At 40.7% G+C, this 19,410-nt stretch overlaps 1 protein-coding gene across 5 annotated transcripts; it reads left to right on the forward strand.

Moving 5' to 3' along the window:
• The first annotated feature begins 4,321 nt into the window (after positions 1–4,321).
• Positions 4,322–18,866, forward strand: cep85l (centrosomal protein 85, like). Of its 5 annotated transcripts, XM_067481457.1 has the most exons (14): positions 4,324–4,564; positions 4,686–4,752; positions 9,027–9,191; positions 10,187–11,040; positions 11,230–11,315; positions 12,506–12,623; positions 12,728–12,895; positions 13,036–13,188; positions 13,821–13,975; positions 14,266–14,383; positions 14,465–14,515; positions 14,672–14,764; positions 14,933–15,113; positions 16,914–18,866. In XM_067481457.1, the coding sequence occupies exons 2-14, from the start codon at positions 4,704–4,706 to the stop codon at positions 17,078–17,080; spliced, it is 2,358 nt and encodes a 785-aa protein (XP_067337558.1). In that variant the 5' UTR covers positions 4,324–4,564; positions 4,686–4,703; the 3' UTR covers positions 17,081–18,866. The 5 variants fall into 5 exon arrangements, with proteins under 5 accessions (XP_067337560.1, XP_067337559.1, XP_067337558.1 ...); XM_067481458.1 differs by having other exon boundaries at positions 4,323–4,752; positions 14,720–14,764; XM_067481456.1 differs by having other exon boundaries at positions 4,324–4,752.
• The last annotated feature ends 544 nt before the right edge of the window (positions 18,867–19,410 follow it).

Raw genomic sequence — 19,410 nt, forward strand, 5'->3', positions numbered from 1 at the left:
ATTGCTTACATGCAAGTTAAATGAGCAATTTGCATTAGGACACATAGGTTGGATGGAAGTGCACAAATAGGGGCCAAAGTCAAATTACTGCAAGTTGGACAAGTTAATAAGTTAGATGTCATAACTCCTGCCAATATGGTGGTGTTGTCATTGAAATCTTTGGTTGGGTGACATAATCTCGAGCTCTCTATTGGGATTCAAGCCGGGGACCTTCCAGCTGTAAGGCAGCAATGCTAACAACTCCACTATCATGCTGCTGATTAATATGTAATCATACATAATAATTATGCTTTAACTGGACTTGTATTTAGCAGTGATGGGTCAAACAATACTGAAGTGTGTGTGTATCACGCACAAAGAGGTAAAACCCATATTGATGTACGTTTCGCTTTGAGAAAAATCACGTTACCGACAGCTGCTGTGTCATAAGGAACAGAAGCATCAAATTGTGTTTATCGGGAAGCGTTACTTGTATTGTATTGTATTCTACTGTATTCGTTTTTTCTTTTTGTCATTATCCACTGATATTTATAGAACCGTCGGGGAAAAGGAAGTTTTCTCCAGTCAGTCAGTCACCAAAGCTGAACATGTAGTCACCAAGACTCCTACTGTTCTCTAATATGGTCCACACCCTCTGGTCTGACTAAGCAGCTGACTCACTGTGAAGTACTCGCCTCCTTTCTCCCCTGCTGGACACAGCAGCAACATAGGAGACTGTTAAAAAAGGCCTTTATCCAATGTATTCCCATTTTAATGAACAGTGTAACCAGTTTGTAAGTAAGGTGATTCAAACTAATATCGTCATTGAATATAATGCTACATCACTTAATGGCAATTTAAAGAAAGATTAAGGCTTTAAACAGCATTTGGTAAAATAACATGTTGTTGTAGAGACAAACATTACCAAATAGATAAAACATGTCAAGGCTGGGTTTTCAGTCAGTGAGGGTTAAGTAAAGTATTAGAGCAGTTTATCAATTTTTTCTTAGATAATAAGGGATTTTGACCAGCACTGAAACCTACAGCTGGTTGCATTGAAAGTGGTTTCTCCTTCATTTGAAACTCTCACTCTCCATGTCACTCAGGGGGTCAAAGACATTGATCAGTTTGACAGTTTCTACAAAGCTGGACAGTATTTGTGAAGTGTTATTATCTGTGCGTCCCTAGTAATAGAAGTAGTAGTTATGCTTAACATCTAAGCATTTACTTGGCTTGATGTTTAATTTAACCATGTTATAGTTAAGTTATATCACAGTTATATTAATTTTTGAAATGCAGTAACTGAATAGAGTTAATTACTCCAACAGTTTACATGTTTGACCTTACTATGAATGTATTTAAACTGTGAAATCTTACCTCAGTATTGATGGTCTCTATGAAGAGGTACATAACTTATAATAATCTAAGCGTCGCCATGTTTAAAAGTTTTGCAGTTCTGAAAGTTTGGATATTCAGATTAAATATTGGAATGTCCTATAAAAGCCAGTTAAAAGCTTACATGGCCTGAAGTATAATTTAATATAATTTTTCTGATGTTTAATAGTTTTTCACTTATTACTATTATTTGCACAGTGTGTAATTACTTAAAATCTTTCAAAAAAAACCCTCCAATGTCTGTATTCTGTAAACTTTCCATGGTTTAGTCCTCATGTGCAAATCACATTTTCATGCCAAAGATAATGTCAGCGGCTGGCTCTCTGTTGGCATGTTGGAGTTGGAGACACAAAGTTGAAGCCCCCACACAGATGTAAGCATAACTAACTTACTCCATCATCGAAAAGACAACATTTTGAAAAGACAAGTCCTTGTTTTCTTTTTTGCCATTTCAAAATAAGGATGCAAAATTTTGGGACAAGTGGAGGATAGCACAACAACTTTGTGTTGATTTGAAGTGACCCTTCCCTTCAAGGGACCCAAACATTGCCAGCAAAATCCCCCCACAGTATAACAGAGCCACCGTATCCCCTCAGTGTAAGGGTCAAGCTCTTAAGATTTTTTTTTCCCTAATTTGTCCCTCGTTTGTATTTGAGTAACTGCAGCCACTTAATTTGAAGCGACCAAAACTTGTTTTACACAATAACATTAACTTTGTGTACAACCCACTATATATTTGGAATAATCCATGGTGATGCTTTGTCAGGAATAAACTGCAACCATCACATGTCTTTGCTGTTGTGACTGTCCCTTTAAAAAAAATGACTATTCATGTAAAAGTGTAAGGATTTCAGCTTTGATTTTGTTTACAGTATCCATCAGTCGGAGACCTGCCTTCCTTCCAGATTTCAGGTTGGGGTTCTGCACAAAGCAGAACTACTCAGTTTAATAACTTCTACGATAGGATCCAACTACTTTGAGCACTTGTTAATAATTACTTAATAATTTACTTACTGCTGAATAGCTGCTCAATTTTACACAGGGATCAATAAAGTGCGATGTATTTTGTTTTATTAGTTCCTTTTCAGAATCAGATTATAGTTATCAAATGGATGTTGTGGAGTAAAGGTACAATAATCGCCAATGAAGTGTAGTAAAGTTAAAGTATATGTAAAGTACAGTACTTGTAGGTAAAAGTTACATTCGAACACTGCATCACAATTCTGGTGAAACACAAATTTGTAATCAGAACGGCAGAAATACATATCAAAACATTTAAAACGGTGGAGAATTGGAGACTGTAGTTCAAAAAGCAGAATCGGGTTCAGAGCTGTGATTTGGGATTAGTTTACTACCAAAGACAGACCTCAGCATTAATGCTTGTTCAGTAACCTGGTGATTGGCTGAGCTCCTGCGAGCTCCACTTGGCCTTGCAGGTTATCAGATCTATCTCTGGGAGAACAGGCTCAAAAGTCCGATCTGAAACACTGCAGATCGTGAGTCAAATGCCGTAACATCACGTAGTGAAACATTGCAAAAAAGAGTTGAAACTCTGAAAGGACAAAGTTCAATGTTTGCAAGACAAGTTTTAATACTTTGAGGCCACAGATTTGTAACGTGTTAAAGTAAAATGATCAAACATTCAAATTTTATTTGTAAAGATTTTAATTGTGTTGTTGAGTTTTAAAACTCTATTATTGATGATGCATTTTTTTATAAAGTTTCAGATCATTTATTCCTGGTAAGTTTCAAACATCTGGAAGAGACAGATTTGTAACGTTTTTAATCCAAATATTTGGATCCTGTTTCTCAGTTTTAAAACCCTAATTTTTGCATTAAAATTCTTTTTCCAACTTTGAAATTTTAGTTTTGAGCGTTTTCCATTCTGACCAGCATTTCACCTCATACCCCTCACTTGCATTTCTTTAGTTGGAAAAAGCAACTTGTAACTGAAGCAGTGAAGTTAATGTAACGGAGTAAAGTAGAAAAACGTTTCTCTGAATTGTAGTGGAGTATTTTCTTCTTTGTTCTTCTTTTCCTTTGGGCTGATCCCTTTCAGGAGTCGCCACAGCGAATCATGTGCCTCCATCTAACCGTGTCCTCTGCATCCTCTTCACTCACACCAACTAACTTCATGTCCTCTCTCACTACATCCATAAATCTCCTCTTTGTCCTCTAGACCTCCTGCCTGCCAGCTCCAACCTCAGCATCCTTCTACTGATATATTCACAGTTTCTCCTCTGAACATGTTCAAACCACCTCAATCTGGCCTCTCTGACTTTATCTCCAAAACATCTAACATGATCTGTCCCTCTGATGACCTCATTCCTGATCCTGTCCATCCTGGTCCCTCCCAAAGAGAACCTCAACATCTTAAGCTCTGCTACCTCCAGCTCTGCCTCCTGTCTTTTCTTCAGTGCCACTGTCTCTAAGCCGAACAGCATCTCTGGTCTCACCACCGTCTTGAACATCTTTCCTTTCATTCTCGCTGATACTCTTTTATCACACAACACACCTGACACTTTTCTCCACCCGTTCCAACCTGCCTGCACTCGCCTCTTCACCTCTTTTCCACACTCACCGTTGCTCTGAACCGTTGCCCCTAAGTACTTAAAGTCCTGCACCTTCTTCACCTCTGCTCCCTGTAACCTCACCGTTCCACCTGGGTCCCTGTGTATTCTGTCTTACTGCGGCTAAGCTTCATTCCTCTGTTTTCCAGAGCAGACCTCCACCTCTCAAATGACAGTATTTGAGTAAATGTACTTAGTTACTTGAATTTAGCTGAGTACAAAGCGGAGATGCAGCTTTAACGCAGCTTTACTTGTACAACGTGCAGTACTGCAGTTTGCCTGTTGGAGGCGTCTTCTCCTTCTGCAGAAACGTCGTGTTGCACAGAGCCTGTAACATTACCGTAAATTTAAGAATATACGCCCAGGGAGAATCTATTAGCGCTTCCGTTATTTCATGGGAAGCGGCTCTCGGACCGCACAGTGTGCTGTGCCGTGCCGTGCCGTACCGTGCTGTGCTGTGCTGCTAGTACTGCTGCTGCTGGACTGCGGAGGAGGAGTTTGCTGGGATCACTTCCAGCCAGAAGACGCTCAGCTCAGGACGTACACGCTTAGCTAATTTTCAAGAATGAACCGTTATCGGACTCAGGGTATTTGAGACCGTGCGCCCTCCTCGCATACGGGTCAGGAACTTCTGGGCTCTAATGTCATGAATCATACAACATCCGTGTTATCACATTTAGGCCTTGATTTTCTTCTTTGTTTTGTCCTGTGACCACTGCGGTTTTTCCTGCTGCTCTGTAGAACCCGCCCTCACACGCAATGTGGTACAAGAGTGATTTTGAAGACGGATACGAATCCACCAAAACAGGTAAGATAACGGTCTGGTTTGACAAGATGGTGCTAAGACATGAGCTAACTGGCGGCGTTTAAAGGCCAAGAGCCTCTTCAAGTACATCAGCACAGACAAGTAAAGGGGGGATTATGCAAACGAAGCTACTTGAAGACGTAGCCTGTCAAGTGATTGTGGCTGAAAGTGTATTGAGGTGAGTTTGTCCAGTTGCAAAGCAAAGTGATCTGTGTCAATATGATAAGAAGGAAAGAGAAACTGAGGTTACTGAAGGTTGGAAATGTGGCCTAAAGGAGGCAGGCATCCACCAGAGTGGTGCTGTGCTGTCAAATCAACAGCAAGTAAAACCAAACTAGTGCTTTATATTTATTGAAATAACCATATTAACATAATACACAATGCAGGAAATCATTACACTGATCAGTAATGTAGTAACTAAGTTATATGTTCTGAATGATCAGTCCTGCCCTAAATCAGAGATCACAACAATGGTTCTTGTTGTTGGTTATTGAAGGCCTTTTTCTAAGCATTATGATTTGTAACCTCATGCTAGTGATCAGCTAGTAATAATAGGAACCAGTACAGGGATCTCTACGGGCCCCGTTTTGGATGAAGGACACAGGACCACTTTCTTTAAAAGTGGGCGACTGTGGCGCAGGAAGGTAGAGCGGTTGTCCACCAATCTCACAGTTATTGGTTCAATCCCCGGCTCCTCCAGTCACATGTCGAAGTGTCCTTGAGCAAGACACTGAACCCCAACTTAGTCGCTCATCGGTGTGTATGTGTGTAATTGTGAGTGTGTATGGGTGAATAAGTGTGTGAATAAGTGCTTTGATGCCAATAGGTAGAAAAGTGCTATTTAAGTGCAGAACATGTACCATATCTTACAAATCCATGCACAGAAGCCAAATTAGTGCATATTTGAAATAATGCAAACGGCCACTAGCAGATGTGATGGTGCTCTGGACTCTTTAAAAGAGTTTAAAAGTCTGTTAGATCCTAACCAGTCCCAAATGCCAGAAATGGCATTTCTGCTGATGTGAGTCAGACCTGAGCATTTTGTTGCAAACACACTCATAAGCTAGTCCTGGTAGAATTATGGATTGTGCACCTGTCAAAATTATTCCACCCGCACTGCAATTCAGGCGCATTTGCAAAATGAATACACTCTCAGTTTTTTAAAAGAAGAGAAGGGTCCAGGGTCTCAGTCAGTGTGATGACAAGCGGGTACGAGTCTGGGTGGTCCTGTGTTATTGAAAAAAGTTTGAATTCGGGTCTTTACCATCGAAGTGTGATTTTGACAACACATGATTGTAAAGTTGTGTCATGGCTGGAACAAAGGAGATTACTGAAGACTTTAGAAGAGCTGATGCTCAACAGGCTGGAAAAGGTTAGGAAAAAAATTCCTAGAAAGTTTGGACTCCACCAGCCGTCTGTCAGAGCAACAGAGGTGGCAAAAGTGCACATATTCCTCACTTAAGTAGAAGTCCTTTCGGCTTATCCCGTGAGTTCAGGGTCAACACAGCGGTTCATTGTCCGCATGTTGATTTAGCAGAGTTTTTACGCCGGATTACGCCTTGCTGACGCAACCCTCCCCAATTTCTGCCGGGTTTGGACCAGCACTGCACAGCTGGGGATGGGAAAGGGCTGTTGCGGGGTTCAGTGTCTTGCCCAGGGACACTTTGACATATATATATATATATATATATATATATATATATATATATATATATATATATATATATATATATATATATATATATAGCCAGGTCTGGGGATCGAACCACTGACCCTGTGGTCCGTGGACGACTGCCTTATCTTACCTTACTGATTCAACTTCTATACTTAAGTAAAAGTAAAAAAGTACAGGTTCTGAAATGTATCCGAATAGTATAAAGGTACAAAGTACATTTCTACCAAGCTGTTTTGATCTCATGTCATATTATTGTAATTGGAAGATTATTAAAAAAACTTTCAACTTGTTCCAATATGCACATTAGTATTAGTGTCTGCAGCATCACCCACCAACCTGGAAAGCATCTAATTTAGCCTTTTTCCCGTGGATATTTTTTTGGAAACTTCATCATTCAGTTAAATTGGAGGTGTGTATACCAATGTTTGGACAGGATACAGCCAGGGCTTGACATTAAGCTTGTAAGACCACTTGCCCCGTGCACAAGCTGAGATGTTTTACCCAACAGCCAAACTTGTCTTAAATAGAAAACATAGGCCTATTAAAAGCTAAATAAAACAAACAGATATTTTGACAATTATTATATGTTACCATATAAAACATACAATTGAGAGGTAATGATTTAAAATCTCTTTCAATTCTGTGTTATAATTTGGTGCAACTGTGGCTCAGTCCACTTATATCGTAAGTGATTTTCCTTTTACCAAGGAATTTTAGTTTTGAATCAATTTAATACAAAAGAAAAATAATACATATACAGAATCATAGAAGTAATACATTGTTACAATGATGCATAAATACTGATCACGGGTTATCATAAAACCAGAGAATGAGATGAACAGCAGAAAAAATTAACATGTTGATTAAATGTGTATCTGACACATTAATATAACATTTGTAGTCTGACTTTACATCTTATATTTAATCAGATAATTGATCCAAATAGTGAAAAGCATGATTCACAATTATTATGTTTTGCAGCTTCAAACACTGACATGACGCTAATGAGAGTACATGGCCTTTAAATAATGCATAAGATACTGTAGACACAGTGTTATTCCGCCATTTTAGTACATCTAAATTAAACGGAGCCTACACTAACTGAGTGGAATCACATTTTAACTAGCTGCTGTGAAAGTGTGTGAAATCGCGAGTCTGTTTCTATTCACCCGTTAGCTTATTGGTGATAATTAAAACCCTTTTAATGCAGTAGTGTTTATTGATGGTGAGAAACAAAAACTTGCTAATACTCATTAACATTAACCTGTGGCAGTTTCATATCCAGTACATAAGGAAAAACGTTCGGCAGCTTCTTTCAGTTTCTGTTACCAACTCACTGACAGAGCTGTCTTTGAATAGCTGCCTGTCGCTGAGAGACCAAACTCTCCAAATGTTTGGAAGCCGATAGAGCTGTTGTAGAACTGTTGAGGGACACATTGTACATAACTGCTAGGGAATATTGACTGTACCTGAGGGTGGAGACCAACATTAAAAAAGGGAACAAGTCTGTTTTGGAAAAGTAAAGACTGGAAAGTTCAGATATTTGGGTTTAAATGTGAGCAGTCAAATGAAAAAGTAAATGTTCTAAAAAGAACATTGCTGAATGTTCACACCGTGTTAAGAGCCATGTGGATAAACCAGAGGACTGTTGGAACAATATTTTTAGGTACTGAAGGTGCAGGTTCACATGTACAGTATTTGCCACACAGAAACATGTACGATTTAGTCAACTTTGACAATAAATGAATGAAAGTATCTATTTTTTTGTCTAATTTATTAAAACAGGTTCCTTTTATCTAGTTTTATGGATTGAGTAAAAATCTGATCATGTTTTTATGCAGAGATAAGTTTACAAACTTTTAAGCACCACTGTAGTAGATGACAGTCCGAACAAGGAGGAAGAGGAAGTGCAAACATTAGGTCAGAAACAGGTTCCCTCAAAATTACAATAAATTAAAAAAAAAAAGGAGTAAAATAAACAACAGCAACTAAAAGAGAACATACTGTTCCCTTATTCATTAGAATGAGACCAGTTCAGTGTCACGAGGGGGGAGTGGAAGTAACCCAGCACCACAATATTCCCACTTAGGATCGCCATGACAAAAAATGAGAAATGTTCTAATATTGGAGAGCATTATAAACCAGCATGCAGTGTGTCCATGGGTTCCCTCAGCAATCATTTGCATACTTTTAAAGTGATTTAGTTGATGTTGATGACACGCAAATCCGTCTCCGACCTTTACTACAAGAAAAAAGGAAATGGTTCGCCTAAAAAAAATGGCTGATAAGTTAAGGTGAAATGTTTGTCTTGGTGAGAAAGAAGTTTATAAGTCAAAATCATTAAGAAGTACAAATATTATTTTACTAAATTAAAATTAAGAGCTAAACAGTTAAACTTTTTTACATTTATAATTTTAAATTTAGTATAACATAATAAATAGTATAATTTTTTTCCCTTGTCATAATTTGGACTAACCATTGCTTTTTTTATTATGACAAACATTTCATCTATTTATTTATTTCTCTTTTTACTGGTAGAAATGGGCTTATATGCATTTTTTTTTCCTGAATAAGCTGTAACAATTCGAAACGTTGTTCTTAGGCTCCAGTAGTGGTGGCTCTCCAGGATGGGTCCCTGGCCATGACACAGCGTGGCACAGCAACCCCCCCGGCCCTGGGAGCAGCTTCTGTGGTGGGCGGCGACACAGCACGGTGTCGGACAGTGGTGACACTGGCATTGGGACCTACTGCTCTGACAGTGTGGAAGGTAGGATGTGCTGTCTGTTTCTTCACCAGAAAACTTGAGCTACTGCATGAGAGGCACAGCAGGCTCTGCACATATCACTGTATGTATTTTAGGGTTTAAGAGGGTGAAGAACGCGTTGATGTAATGATGCCCAGTGGAGTTTAACATTCACTGAATAGCACTGTGAGGACACAGTGCTTCTGTGTTTACAACGGACTGAGCTGAAGTGCGAAGTGCAAAGCTTTAAAATCCACTAGTGTGCTAAACTGGACTTCACTGCTCTGCAAAAATAGCACAGGTTCACCAGAGGCCTGGATAATGAAGAGAGTTCAGAAGAGTCTGGTTTCACTAAGCCCAGCACCGTCCTGCATAACCTCTAGCACAAAGCAGGATCTCTGATGCCTCTGTGAAGTCTGCAAGCGCATTAAAGAAGCAACAACATCCAAACAACGTAGGAAGTGAGCCGCTCCACCATCGGTGTGTGAGTGTGTGTGAGATTGTGAGTGCGAATGGTTGAACGAGAAGCAGTGTAAATCGCCTTAAGTACTGCTAAGGTAGAAAAACAGTATCTAAGTGAAGACCATCCAATTGTGATCCAGACAGCACAGATTTAAGCCAAACCTAAAACTTAAGCTACAGTTAAGCTATCAGTCCCCAGGAATCCCAGGTATTTAACCTCAGTGGAAGTCATTACCAATGCGTTGTTGAGTCCTATTGTTCTCAGCCATTGTGTGTGTGGTTAAGAGTCAGGTGAGTCAGAAATGGAAACGTCTGTTAAATCTCTTCAATTGAAACTTAAGCCCACACCCCCCATTATGTTGTTTAATCAATCTTGCATCCACCTTCAATACCATCAGAGCCGATTTGATTTTTGAACTCGAGCCCAGACGTCTAGCCAAAAAAAACGTAAGCAGGTTTTTTTCTGCATTATTTAAAGGATTTTCACATTGTGTTGTGATGTTTACCAGTATGTTTAGTCTGATGGTGTCTGACTTGATTCCTGTCTCTTCCTACAGATGACTCCAGCTCAAGTACCACACCTTTGTATTTCCATCCACTATCCCAGCATCACTCAGCCCAGGATGATGATGGAATACCTGTTGTCCATGTCAAGCCATCTCCATCCTCTACACCCAACACCAGCTTTCCAACACCAGCCTCGCCCGGCAGCACTGGGCACTGGACCAGGTCCTGCCAGCTGCCTACGTCAGCCGTTTCTCCACCGGGTGCACCAAGCAGTCTGGACATGACAGACCATCAGCCCATCCGTAAGTGGTCGTCCCTCACCAAGCTGTCATCCGGGTCTGAGAAGAGCTCCACTAGGACATCGGGCTATCAGTACAGCCTAGGTTCACAAGGCTCATTGGACAGGAGTCTGCGACACGGCTACAGAAAGGAACCCCGTGGTTCAACCGTGGACTTGTATCTACCGTTATCTTCCTCCGTGCTGTGCCACAGCTTGTTGCAGCGCTCACCAGGTGCTGGCCCCTGCTACATGTACAACCGCAGCAGTAGACCCACTGGCCTGGACACAGGGCTCTCACTGTCCTCAGCTCTGTCCTCTCCGGTAAAACACAGCAGTTTGGACATGAAATATAGTGATAAACCAGAAGCCAAACTGTCTCCTGGAGGTGGTCAGGTCTATGGTCTTGGCTTACCCAGACAAGGAGACTCACCTCTGGGTCATCAAACAGACAGAGGCTCCCCAATACAGCCTGCAGTTCGCACCCAGATGTGGCTCACTGAACAGATGGAGTACAGCCCCAACTTAGAACATGGGAGTGAACTTGGTACCGGACTGGAGGGCTATGGTAGGGATGGGTCCTCGCCATGGCTCCAAGGACATCAGCAGGGTCCAGGGCTTAACCAGGTACAGTTGTTATTTCATAAAATCATGTATTACTAATTATTCATGAAAAAACATGGAGGAGGCTCAATAAATTACAGTCAGTTAATCAAACAGTCGGTTTTATTATTATGTCATTACATCATCACTGCTCACTATCTGCCTTGAGTGACGTGCATCTGTGTGTGTGTGTGTGTGTGTGTGTGTTACCAGATGCTGATGGGGACCTCCTTTCCTGTCACCACTCTGGTGAAGCTCAAAGAGGGGCTGCTGAGACAGAGGGAGCTGGAGATAGATAGGTACTACACTACTACTTAATGAGGGTTTTCAAGAGGTTTGAGATCATGTGTTACCACTACCTGCACACAATTTACATGGTGCAAAATTGTTCTTATCGCATTTAATCCCAACATACTCAAACTACTGGAATATTTCCAGACATATACATGTGGCTACTACAAATATTAAATGTTGGAATTGACATCAATCATTGCCTGCTGACAACAAAAGTAATGTAACAAGTTCCTTTCAGATGAAGTAACTGTAATATAATAACAAAGATTTTATTTGTATATTTTCAGTTGGGCTCATACTTGTCATGTTTTGTGCAAATCTAAAGAAAAATGTTTATTCTAATGTTTCTCAAGAATGATTAGACCCCAGAGCAAGATGTTTCCACAGTCCTTGAATTACATTTTGCAGTGTAATTTTCTTAAGCCAAAACATTCAATGCGTCCTTTTTTTTAATTTATTGAACCAGTTTCTGACGTAATGTCATATATTACAGTGGTACTTAAAAGTTTGTAAACTTGTTTCTGCATAAAAACATGATCAGATTTTTACTCAAGCACTGAAACTAGATAAAAGGAACCTATTAGCAGTGTTCTTCTTAGCAGTGGCTCTGCTGTACACGCCACGGTTTTCTATAGTCACTGAGAGGCCTTTAGTTTCCAGGTTGTTATCCAGGGGTTTTATGTAACTTTCTGGTAGCCCTTGGTGTAGCCCGGATAAAATGGGAGAGTTGTGGCAGGAAGGGCGTGCGATGTAAAAAAAACTCATGCCTAATAGACGTGCGGAACACTGTGGTGACCCTTAAAGGGACAAGCTGAAGTCTGTTGATCCAACCTCATGAGCATTAGCTCCTCTTCTAAGGTCTTCAGAAATCACATTTGTTCCACCAGTGACACACTTCTACAAACCTGTGTTGTTAAGATCAGACTTCAGTGGTCTTTTGTTTGTGGCAGGACCTCCCAGACTCACACTTGATTGCAATTGCTTCAACTGAAACACTCTTGATCTCCTATTAAATGAATTTGTAATTCTAGAGGTTCACATACTTTTTCCACACAAAAATAATTTAAGATTGGATAATTCTTTAAAATAAATAAATTGTAAAGCATTAAAACTTTACCTGGTCAACGTGTGTGAGAATTTGAGAAAAAGAGAAAAATATAAAAGACTCAAACTTATTTTGCTTTTTGTGTTTCAGACAAAAGCAGCAGATTTTGCAGTTGCATGCACGGATCAGAGAGAATGAGCTCAGAGCACAGCAGGTCCTGCAGAGCCACAGGGGGGGCTTTGACGACCCCTACATCCTAAATCCCAAAGTAAGAACCACATCTCTGTGAGGTGAAAACATCCACATTCATAGTGTGATAATCACACATGTTTTTTCATGCTACAAGTTACAAAAGTTCTGCTCTTCCAATAGGAGTCAGCCAAGAGGACACCGTGCAAGCAGCCATCTGATCGGCTGTGCTGTGATGAAGACCTTGGTAGGAGGCTGGCACTGGCTGAACTGGAAGTGTTCCAGTTAAATGAGTTCTTCAAGCAAGTCACACAAAAACAAACGGAGGACATGAAAAAACTGGAGGAAAAGGTACAGCATGGAGTGGTCCACAGGAACCTTTATCATCTGAAACTCTCCTTTCTTGCTTTTCAGATAATTGTACTGTATGTAACCAACATGATATCATCAATATGAAACTAATCATATGCGATTTTTTTTGGTGTCCACAGATAAAGACGAGGGATCGTTACATCAGTAGTCTGAAAAAGAAGTTTCAGAGAGAGAGCGAGCAGAACCGAGAAAAACAGCAACGTATAGAGACACTGGAAAGATACTTGTCTGATCTGCCAACGCTGGACGAGGTGCAGGCCCAGGCCCAGCAGGTACTCAGACACACACACTCACAGACAGCCACTGGGGACCACACACACTGATAAAGGCCCAGCAGTGCATACAATAATACTAAGGCTGATAAATCAGTGTTAGTACAAAAACTCCCATCAATAAATAACAGGGACATAACACACTGCAGCACTTTTTACACATAATGACTCGTTTGGAGACAGGATCAGGAGGAAGCTGGTGCTGAATTACTAATACAGTATGTAGTTGAAGTAAATTACCTAACCCATCATGTTACAAGGAATGTCTTGCCTATACATTCTGAGTCAGATCATGTAAATTACTCTCAATTATGATGAAGTTAAGTCGGTGCACTATAAAAATCTTGCACTGAACATGTCCAATAAATAAAAGTACTGTTAGTGTAATAGTAATAATCAAGCTGCAGAATGGAAGGAAAGTGCCAATTGGATTTTTATATAAGGATGCATCAACTCACCTGCATTAGTCTAATGTAACTAATTTCTTCAACCCACTGCAATCCTGAACACGATAAGCAGTTGCAGAGAATGGATGGATCTGTTCGTCGCACTAACATGTAAAACCCATTCTTGGCGTCTGTCAAAATGCTACTCAATTGCAGTGACTGCACTGTGTGTTTGTGTGAGCTCAGCAGGAGGAGGTACGGCAAAAAGCCAAGGACTTGGAGGAGACCGTTTCCCGGCTAGAGAAAAGTCTTGGGGAAGGTTGTGCTCTGATGGAGGAGAAAGATGTCAAGATTGAGCTGCAGGCCCAGAGAGAGAGGGAGCTAATGGCATCTGTCCACAGGTACAGGATTGACAAAAAAACCTGCCATGATAACTGAGGTTAAAAATCCTGCATATATGTAGTTTAGAAAATGGCATCAACCATCATTGTGTCATAACTGTAACAGAATTTTCAACAACTTCAGTTTTTGCTGCCATATAGTGTTTAGTGTATAGAGTTTCTGCTGCCTCCTTTGCCTTCAGACTAAGCAGGCTTCTTTTTCTGCTCCTAACATGGTCTTATTCCTTTGCTCTGACTGAGTGCACGGGTGTCCATCTCTCTCTGTGACTCCATCTCTTACTTCGGTAAAGCTTGCAGCAGAAGGTGCAGCAGTGTTTAGACGACGGGGTGAGGTTGCCCATGCAAGACCTGAAACGACTTGAGGAGGAAAACACTCAACTTCTGAAGCAGCGGGACCACAGCACTAAGGTATCCTTCTGAACACACACATCCTCATACAAAAATAAAGTCACAGACCTTAACAAAAATGTTTTCTCTGCTCCCCACCAGCTGATTGAACATCAGAAAGAACAGATTGAGAGACTGACCTCACAGCTACAGGTAGACAACAAATCCAGACATGCTGTAGGCTTTTTTTTTTTTTTTCTGTATATTTAGTTAAGAAATTATAGTTTGCCTAACTCAAATTTATCTGACAAATAACTTGACAGTGATCCAAAAGCACCAGCAAACCTGACTCATGTTGTGCTTTGTTAGGCCACAAGTACAAAATTGCAAAAGAAACGAGGCCTTTCTCTTCAACAGCAGTCTCCTCAGGAGGAAAGCCTGGTCACACCTGTCCTCCCACAGGTATCTGCATTAGAAGTGTTCCCTTAATGCCTGTCTTAAAAATGTTATCAGTACCAATGACTTTGGTTAGTTTAAATTTCAGAAGATACTGCACTATATCTAGTTCAGATGTAAAATTTCCAGATAGGGAAACTAAATGTGCGTGCGACCTTGTTTCTGACGGAGAAGCTGCAGCAGGTGGATGAAGGGTTGTCGGTGCATCCTGCTTCCCATGTGGAGATGCCAGAAGTTGGCCGGCTGCTCAAAGAGATGTCCCTGTGTCTACTGGACCTCCAGGCTCTCTGCAGCATCCTGGCTCAGAGAGCGCAGGGGAAAGAGCCCAACCTGTCTCTGCTTCTGGGCATGAAATGTATGTATGCTGACACACACAGACGGCAAACTCAGAGTCTCATTTTCATAACTTCAGGCGACATAATACTAATACAGTCACATAAACATGACTGCAGCAAACATATTGTACTGCTTGGTTACTGCACTTAATTATTTGCCAGCAGTATTGACATAGTTAGCTGTAACATTCCCAGCTACAGTGCATCCAGAAAGAATTCGAATAGCTTAACTTTTTCCACATTTTGTAATGTTAAAGCCTTATTCCAAAATGGATTAAAGTATTTAATTCCAAAATGGATTGAATTATCCATAATTACAAGGTGAAAGAAGTTTGTTTGAAATCTTTGCAAATGTATTAAAAATGAAAAAAAAAAAATCACATGTATTCATGTCCTTTGCCATGACACTCAAAATTGAGCTCTGGTGCCTCCTGTTTCCACTGATCATCTTTGAGATGTTGCTACAACTTGATTAGAGTCCATCTGTAGGAAATTCAGTTCACTGGACATGATTTGGAAAAGCACCCGTCTATATACAGGTCCCACAGTTAACAGTGCATGTCAGAGCACACACCAAGCCATGAAGTCCAAGGAATTGTCTGTAGACCTCCGAGACAGGATTGTATCGAGGCACAGATCTGGGGAAGGGTACAGAAACTTTTCTGCAGCATCGAAGGTCCCAATGAACATAGTGGCCTCCATCACCCATGAATGGAAGAAGTTTGAAACCACCAGGACTCTGCCTACAGCTGGCTGGCAAACTGGGCGATCAAGTGAGAAGGTCCTTCAAGTCAGGGAGGTGACCAAGAACCCGATGGTCACTCTAAAAGAGCTCCAGCATTTCATTGTGGAGAGAGGAGAACGTTCCAGAAAAACAATCATCTCTGCTGTTCTCCTCCAATCTTGCTTGTATGGTATGAAGATAACCACTCCTCAGTAAAACACACATGACACCTGAAGGACTCTCCGCCCATGAGCAACAAAATTGTCTGGTCTGATGAAACAAAGATTGAACTCTTTAGCCTGAATGCCAAGTTTCATGTCTGGAGGAAACCAGGCACCGCTCACCACCTGGCCGATACCATCCCTACAGTAAAGCATGGTGGTGGCAGCATAAATCTGTGGGGATGTTTTTCAGCAGCAGGAACTGGGAAACTAGTCAGGATCGAGGGAAAGATGAATGCAGCAATGTACATAGACATCCTTGATGAAAACCTGTTCCAGAGAGATCTGGACCTCAGACTGGGGCGACGGTTCATCTTTCAACAGGACAATGACCCTAAGCAAACAGCCAAGTTAACAAATGTGGCTACGGGACAACTCTGTGAACGTCCTTGAGTGACGCAGCCATAGCCCAGACTTAAACCGGATTGAACATCTCTGGAGAGATCTGAAAATGGCTGTGCACTGATGCTCTCTATCCAACCTGATGGAGCTTAAGAGGTACTGCAAAGAAGAATGGGAGAAACTGCCCAAAGATACGTGTACTAAGCTAGTAGCATCATACTCACAAAGAGGCTGTAATTGGTGCTAAAGGTGCTTCAAGTATTAAACAAAGGCAGTGAATACTTATGTATGTGTTTCAAAGATTCAAACACACTTTTTTCATGTTGTTATTATAGGTATTGTTTGTGGAATTTAGAGGAAAATAATGAATTTAATCCATTTTGGAATAAGGCTGTAACATAACAAAATGTGGAAAAAGTTGAGCGATTTGAATACTTTCTGCATGCACTGTATATCCTGTACCTCTCTAGGGTCTGGTACACTGTATAATACGCTTTACTTAACGGTAACTTTGGTTCCTTCTGTCCGTCCAGCATTGAGTGTTTCGGTGGAGGAGAATGACTGCAGAGAGGCAGTAGAAGAAGAAATGAGGTATAAGCTGCTAGAAGTCGGCCAGCTGAGGAGAGACATTGATGAGCTGAGGAAAACCATGTCAGAGCGCTACGCTCAGTACAAGGGCGACAGCTGTATCTCCCAGTGACACCCAGCACGCTTCAGCTCTGATGGCACTGCTAGAACTCAGTGTGCGTCTTCTTTACTTCTCAGAACTTCACAAATAATCACATAAGAATCATAATAGCAAAAGGAGAATTGTAAGGTCAATACCAGTGGAGAGTTTCAGCAGAAGGGGTAGTTTGTGCCTAACTGGATCATTTTAAATATTAAGTTATCATGGTTAGCTTACTCCACCAGCTGGTGTTAATGTTGGCTTTCACATTTTGGGGACTTTGGTAATGCACCAAAGCAAAGTCTGATTGGAGATCAGATGTTTGTGTTGGACCCAAGATGTCACACCTGATGATGTTACACAGGGGCAGTTGAACTTGCTTGAGTTTTTCATTAGGTCACCGACACCTTGAAGGTCACCCGGCCATGTGTCCACACCAAACTGATGGTTAGCTGTCAGCCAGTGTCTGTCGGGAGCTTTTCAGATGATTTGGCGTTTAAAAGGTGGTCAGTTCCTGGAGAGAAACCAACCACTCTGATTGGTTGTTCAGCTTAGCGAATGCATGAAACCACGATATTAACATTGCCAATACAATTTGTGTGAGCCATATCCTCCATTAGAAGTAGCTGTAAACATTTGTTGTAAGCGAAGACGGTGTGAAAACACCAGCATTGCTTTCTTTACAGTTTGCAAAGTCGCAGTCTCAGGTCTTCCTCTTTCTCTCCCACTCATGCAAGCACAGAATGTAAATGCTACATGCAGTCATCTCTTTATCTTTGTGGTCTGTTCAAATAGCAGCTGGGACAAAAGATGATATGAGCTGTTTGTAACAGTTGGACCTAGTGTCCACTAGTTCTCGTTGTCTTGGTGTGTCACGGCCCTTAGGCTCACATGTGTCAGTCAGAATGGTCGTTAAACTATCTGGGAAGTGGTAACAGTTTTATCCAGTCAATCAGAACTGAAGAAGCCATTTAAATGAATGACATCCTTAGACATTTTAATTGGTCACAAAGAAAATACATGGAGATGATTTCTGCATTTAATTGAATAGCCCTGAAGAGCCCTGAATAGCCTTGTTTACACAGGCCAGGAACCTTTTGAGAGTCAAGGCTGCTTAAGCTTTCAGGGGCTTTGGCTCTGCTGTGGAAATGGAAGTTACAATGAGGCTCTGTCACAGAAAGACCGCACCAAGAGCTTTGTGGTTGAAACGCAGCTAAAGTTCATCTATATTTGAAGTCAGCAGACAATAAATCCACCCTTTTCTGTCGATGCTCGTTCAACAACTATGCCCCCTTATTTTATTGCACACGCATTTCCAAAATAACGAAAAGCCTGCGGCAAGAGCTGACATAGAACTACATAGGAATGACTTACAAGTCAAGATACCCGTTTCATTTACAGAGAGCTGCTTTTCCCACCAAGGGATGCAAAGGATCAGTTAATTTGATGGTTTAAATACTAAATGCTTGCATTACCTGCCTATGCATAGGTAGGTACAAGTAGGAAAAGAAAGCCTTTATTTTTAAACTGTAAGAGAAACTGCGTATACAAAATATCATATTGTATGTTCACATTCAGTCTCAGACATGCAGATATCATGTACTTCTCCCTGCATATTTACATTTCTGGATGCCACTGTGCATAACAGACTTCTAAGCATCAAGAAAGTCTTATTTCTGTAAATTAAAATGTCTTATTAAGCAATTGTTCGGTAAGAGAAAAGAGTGCATAAATGATTTTGTAGAGGGGGTTTGGAAAAAAAAAAAAAAATCCCAGCATTGCTAAGTTGTTCTAAGAGCTGATATTTTTACGCTCAGAATCATGTGTTGTAATATTTGAAATATTTAAAAAGGATCATGCAGCCAAAGAAGCTAAAAGAGCCAACTGAAAAAGCACATGCACTTTTCAGCAGATTTTGTCTTCTGTCAAACCAGGTAGGTTAGAGACTAAATTAATTCCACTTGTCAAACATTTGTTTGTCTGCATGATTTCATGTGTTTGAAACACCTCACAGCTCCTATCAACTATGAAAACTAAATGTTGTTTTTCATAGTTCTCATTGTGTTCAGTTGACCTGTGGATGGTCTGTGAAGCCACTGGATGGCTTGTTCCTCAATAAGAAGTTCTATGATATTCTTTATTTTACTGCCAAAATCTATGAAAACCAAAGATATGTTTATATACAGTGTTTTTTCAAAATGGAGATATGATTTTATCTGTTCAGATGACAAATAAAATTATTTTTGTAAAGAATGATTTCTTACAAACTGGTATCCGATTTTTTTTGGTGTATTGTTTAGACATAGTAAAGAAGCCTAAGGGCTGAACAGGAGCCAAGTAGACAGGACAAGACCCTCCTATAT

The sequence above is a fragment of the Channa argus genome, chromosome 17 (genome assembly GCF_033026475.1).
Source record: "Channa argus isolate prfri chromosome 17, Channa argus male v1.0, whole genome shotgun sequence".
In the NCBI taxonomy this organism is placed as follows: domain Eukaryota; kingdom Metazoa; phylum Chordata; class Actinopteri; order Anabantiformes; family Channidae; genus Channa; species Channa argus.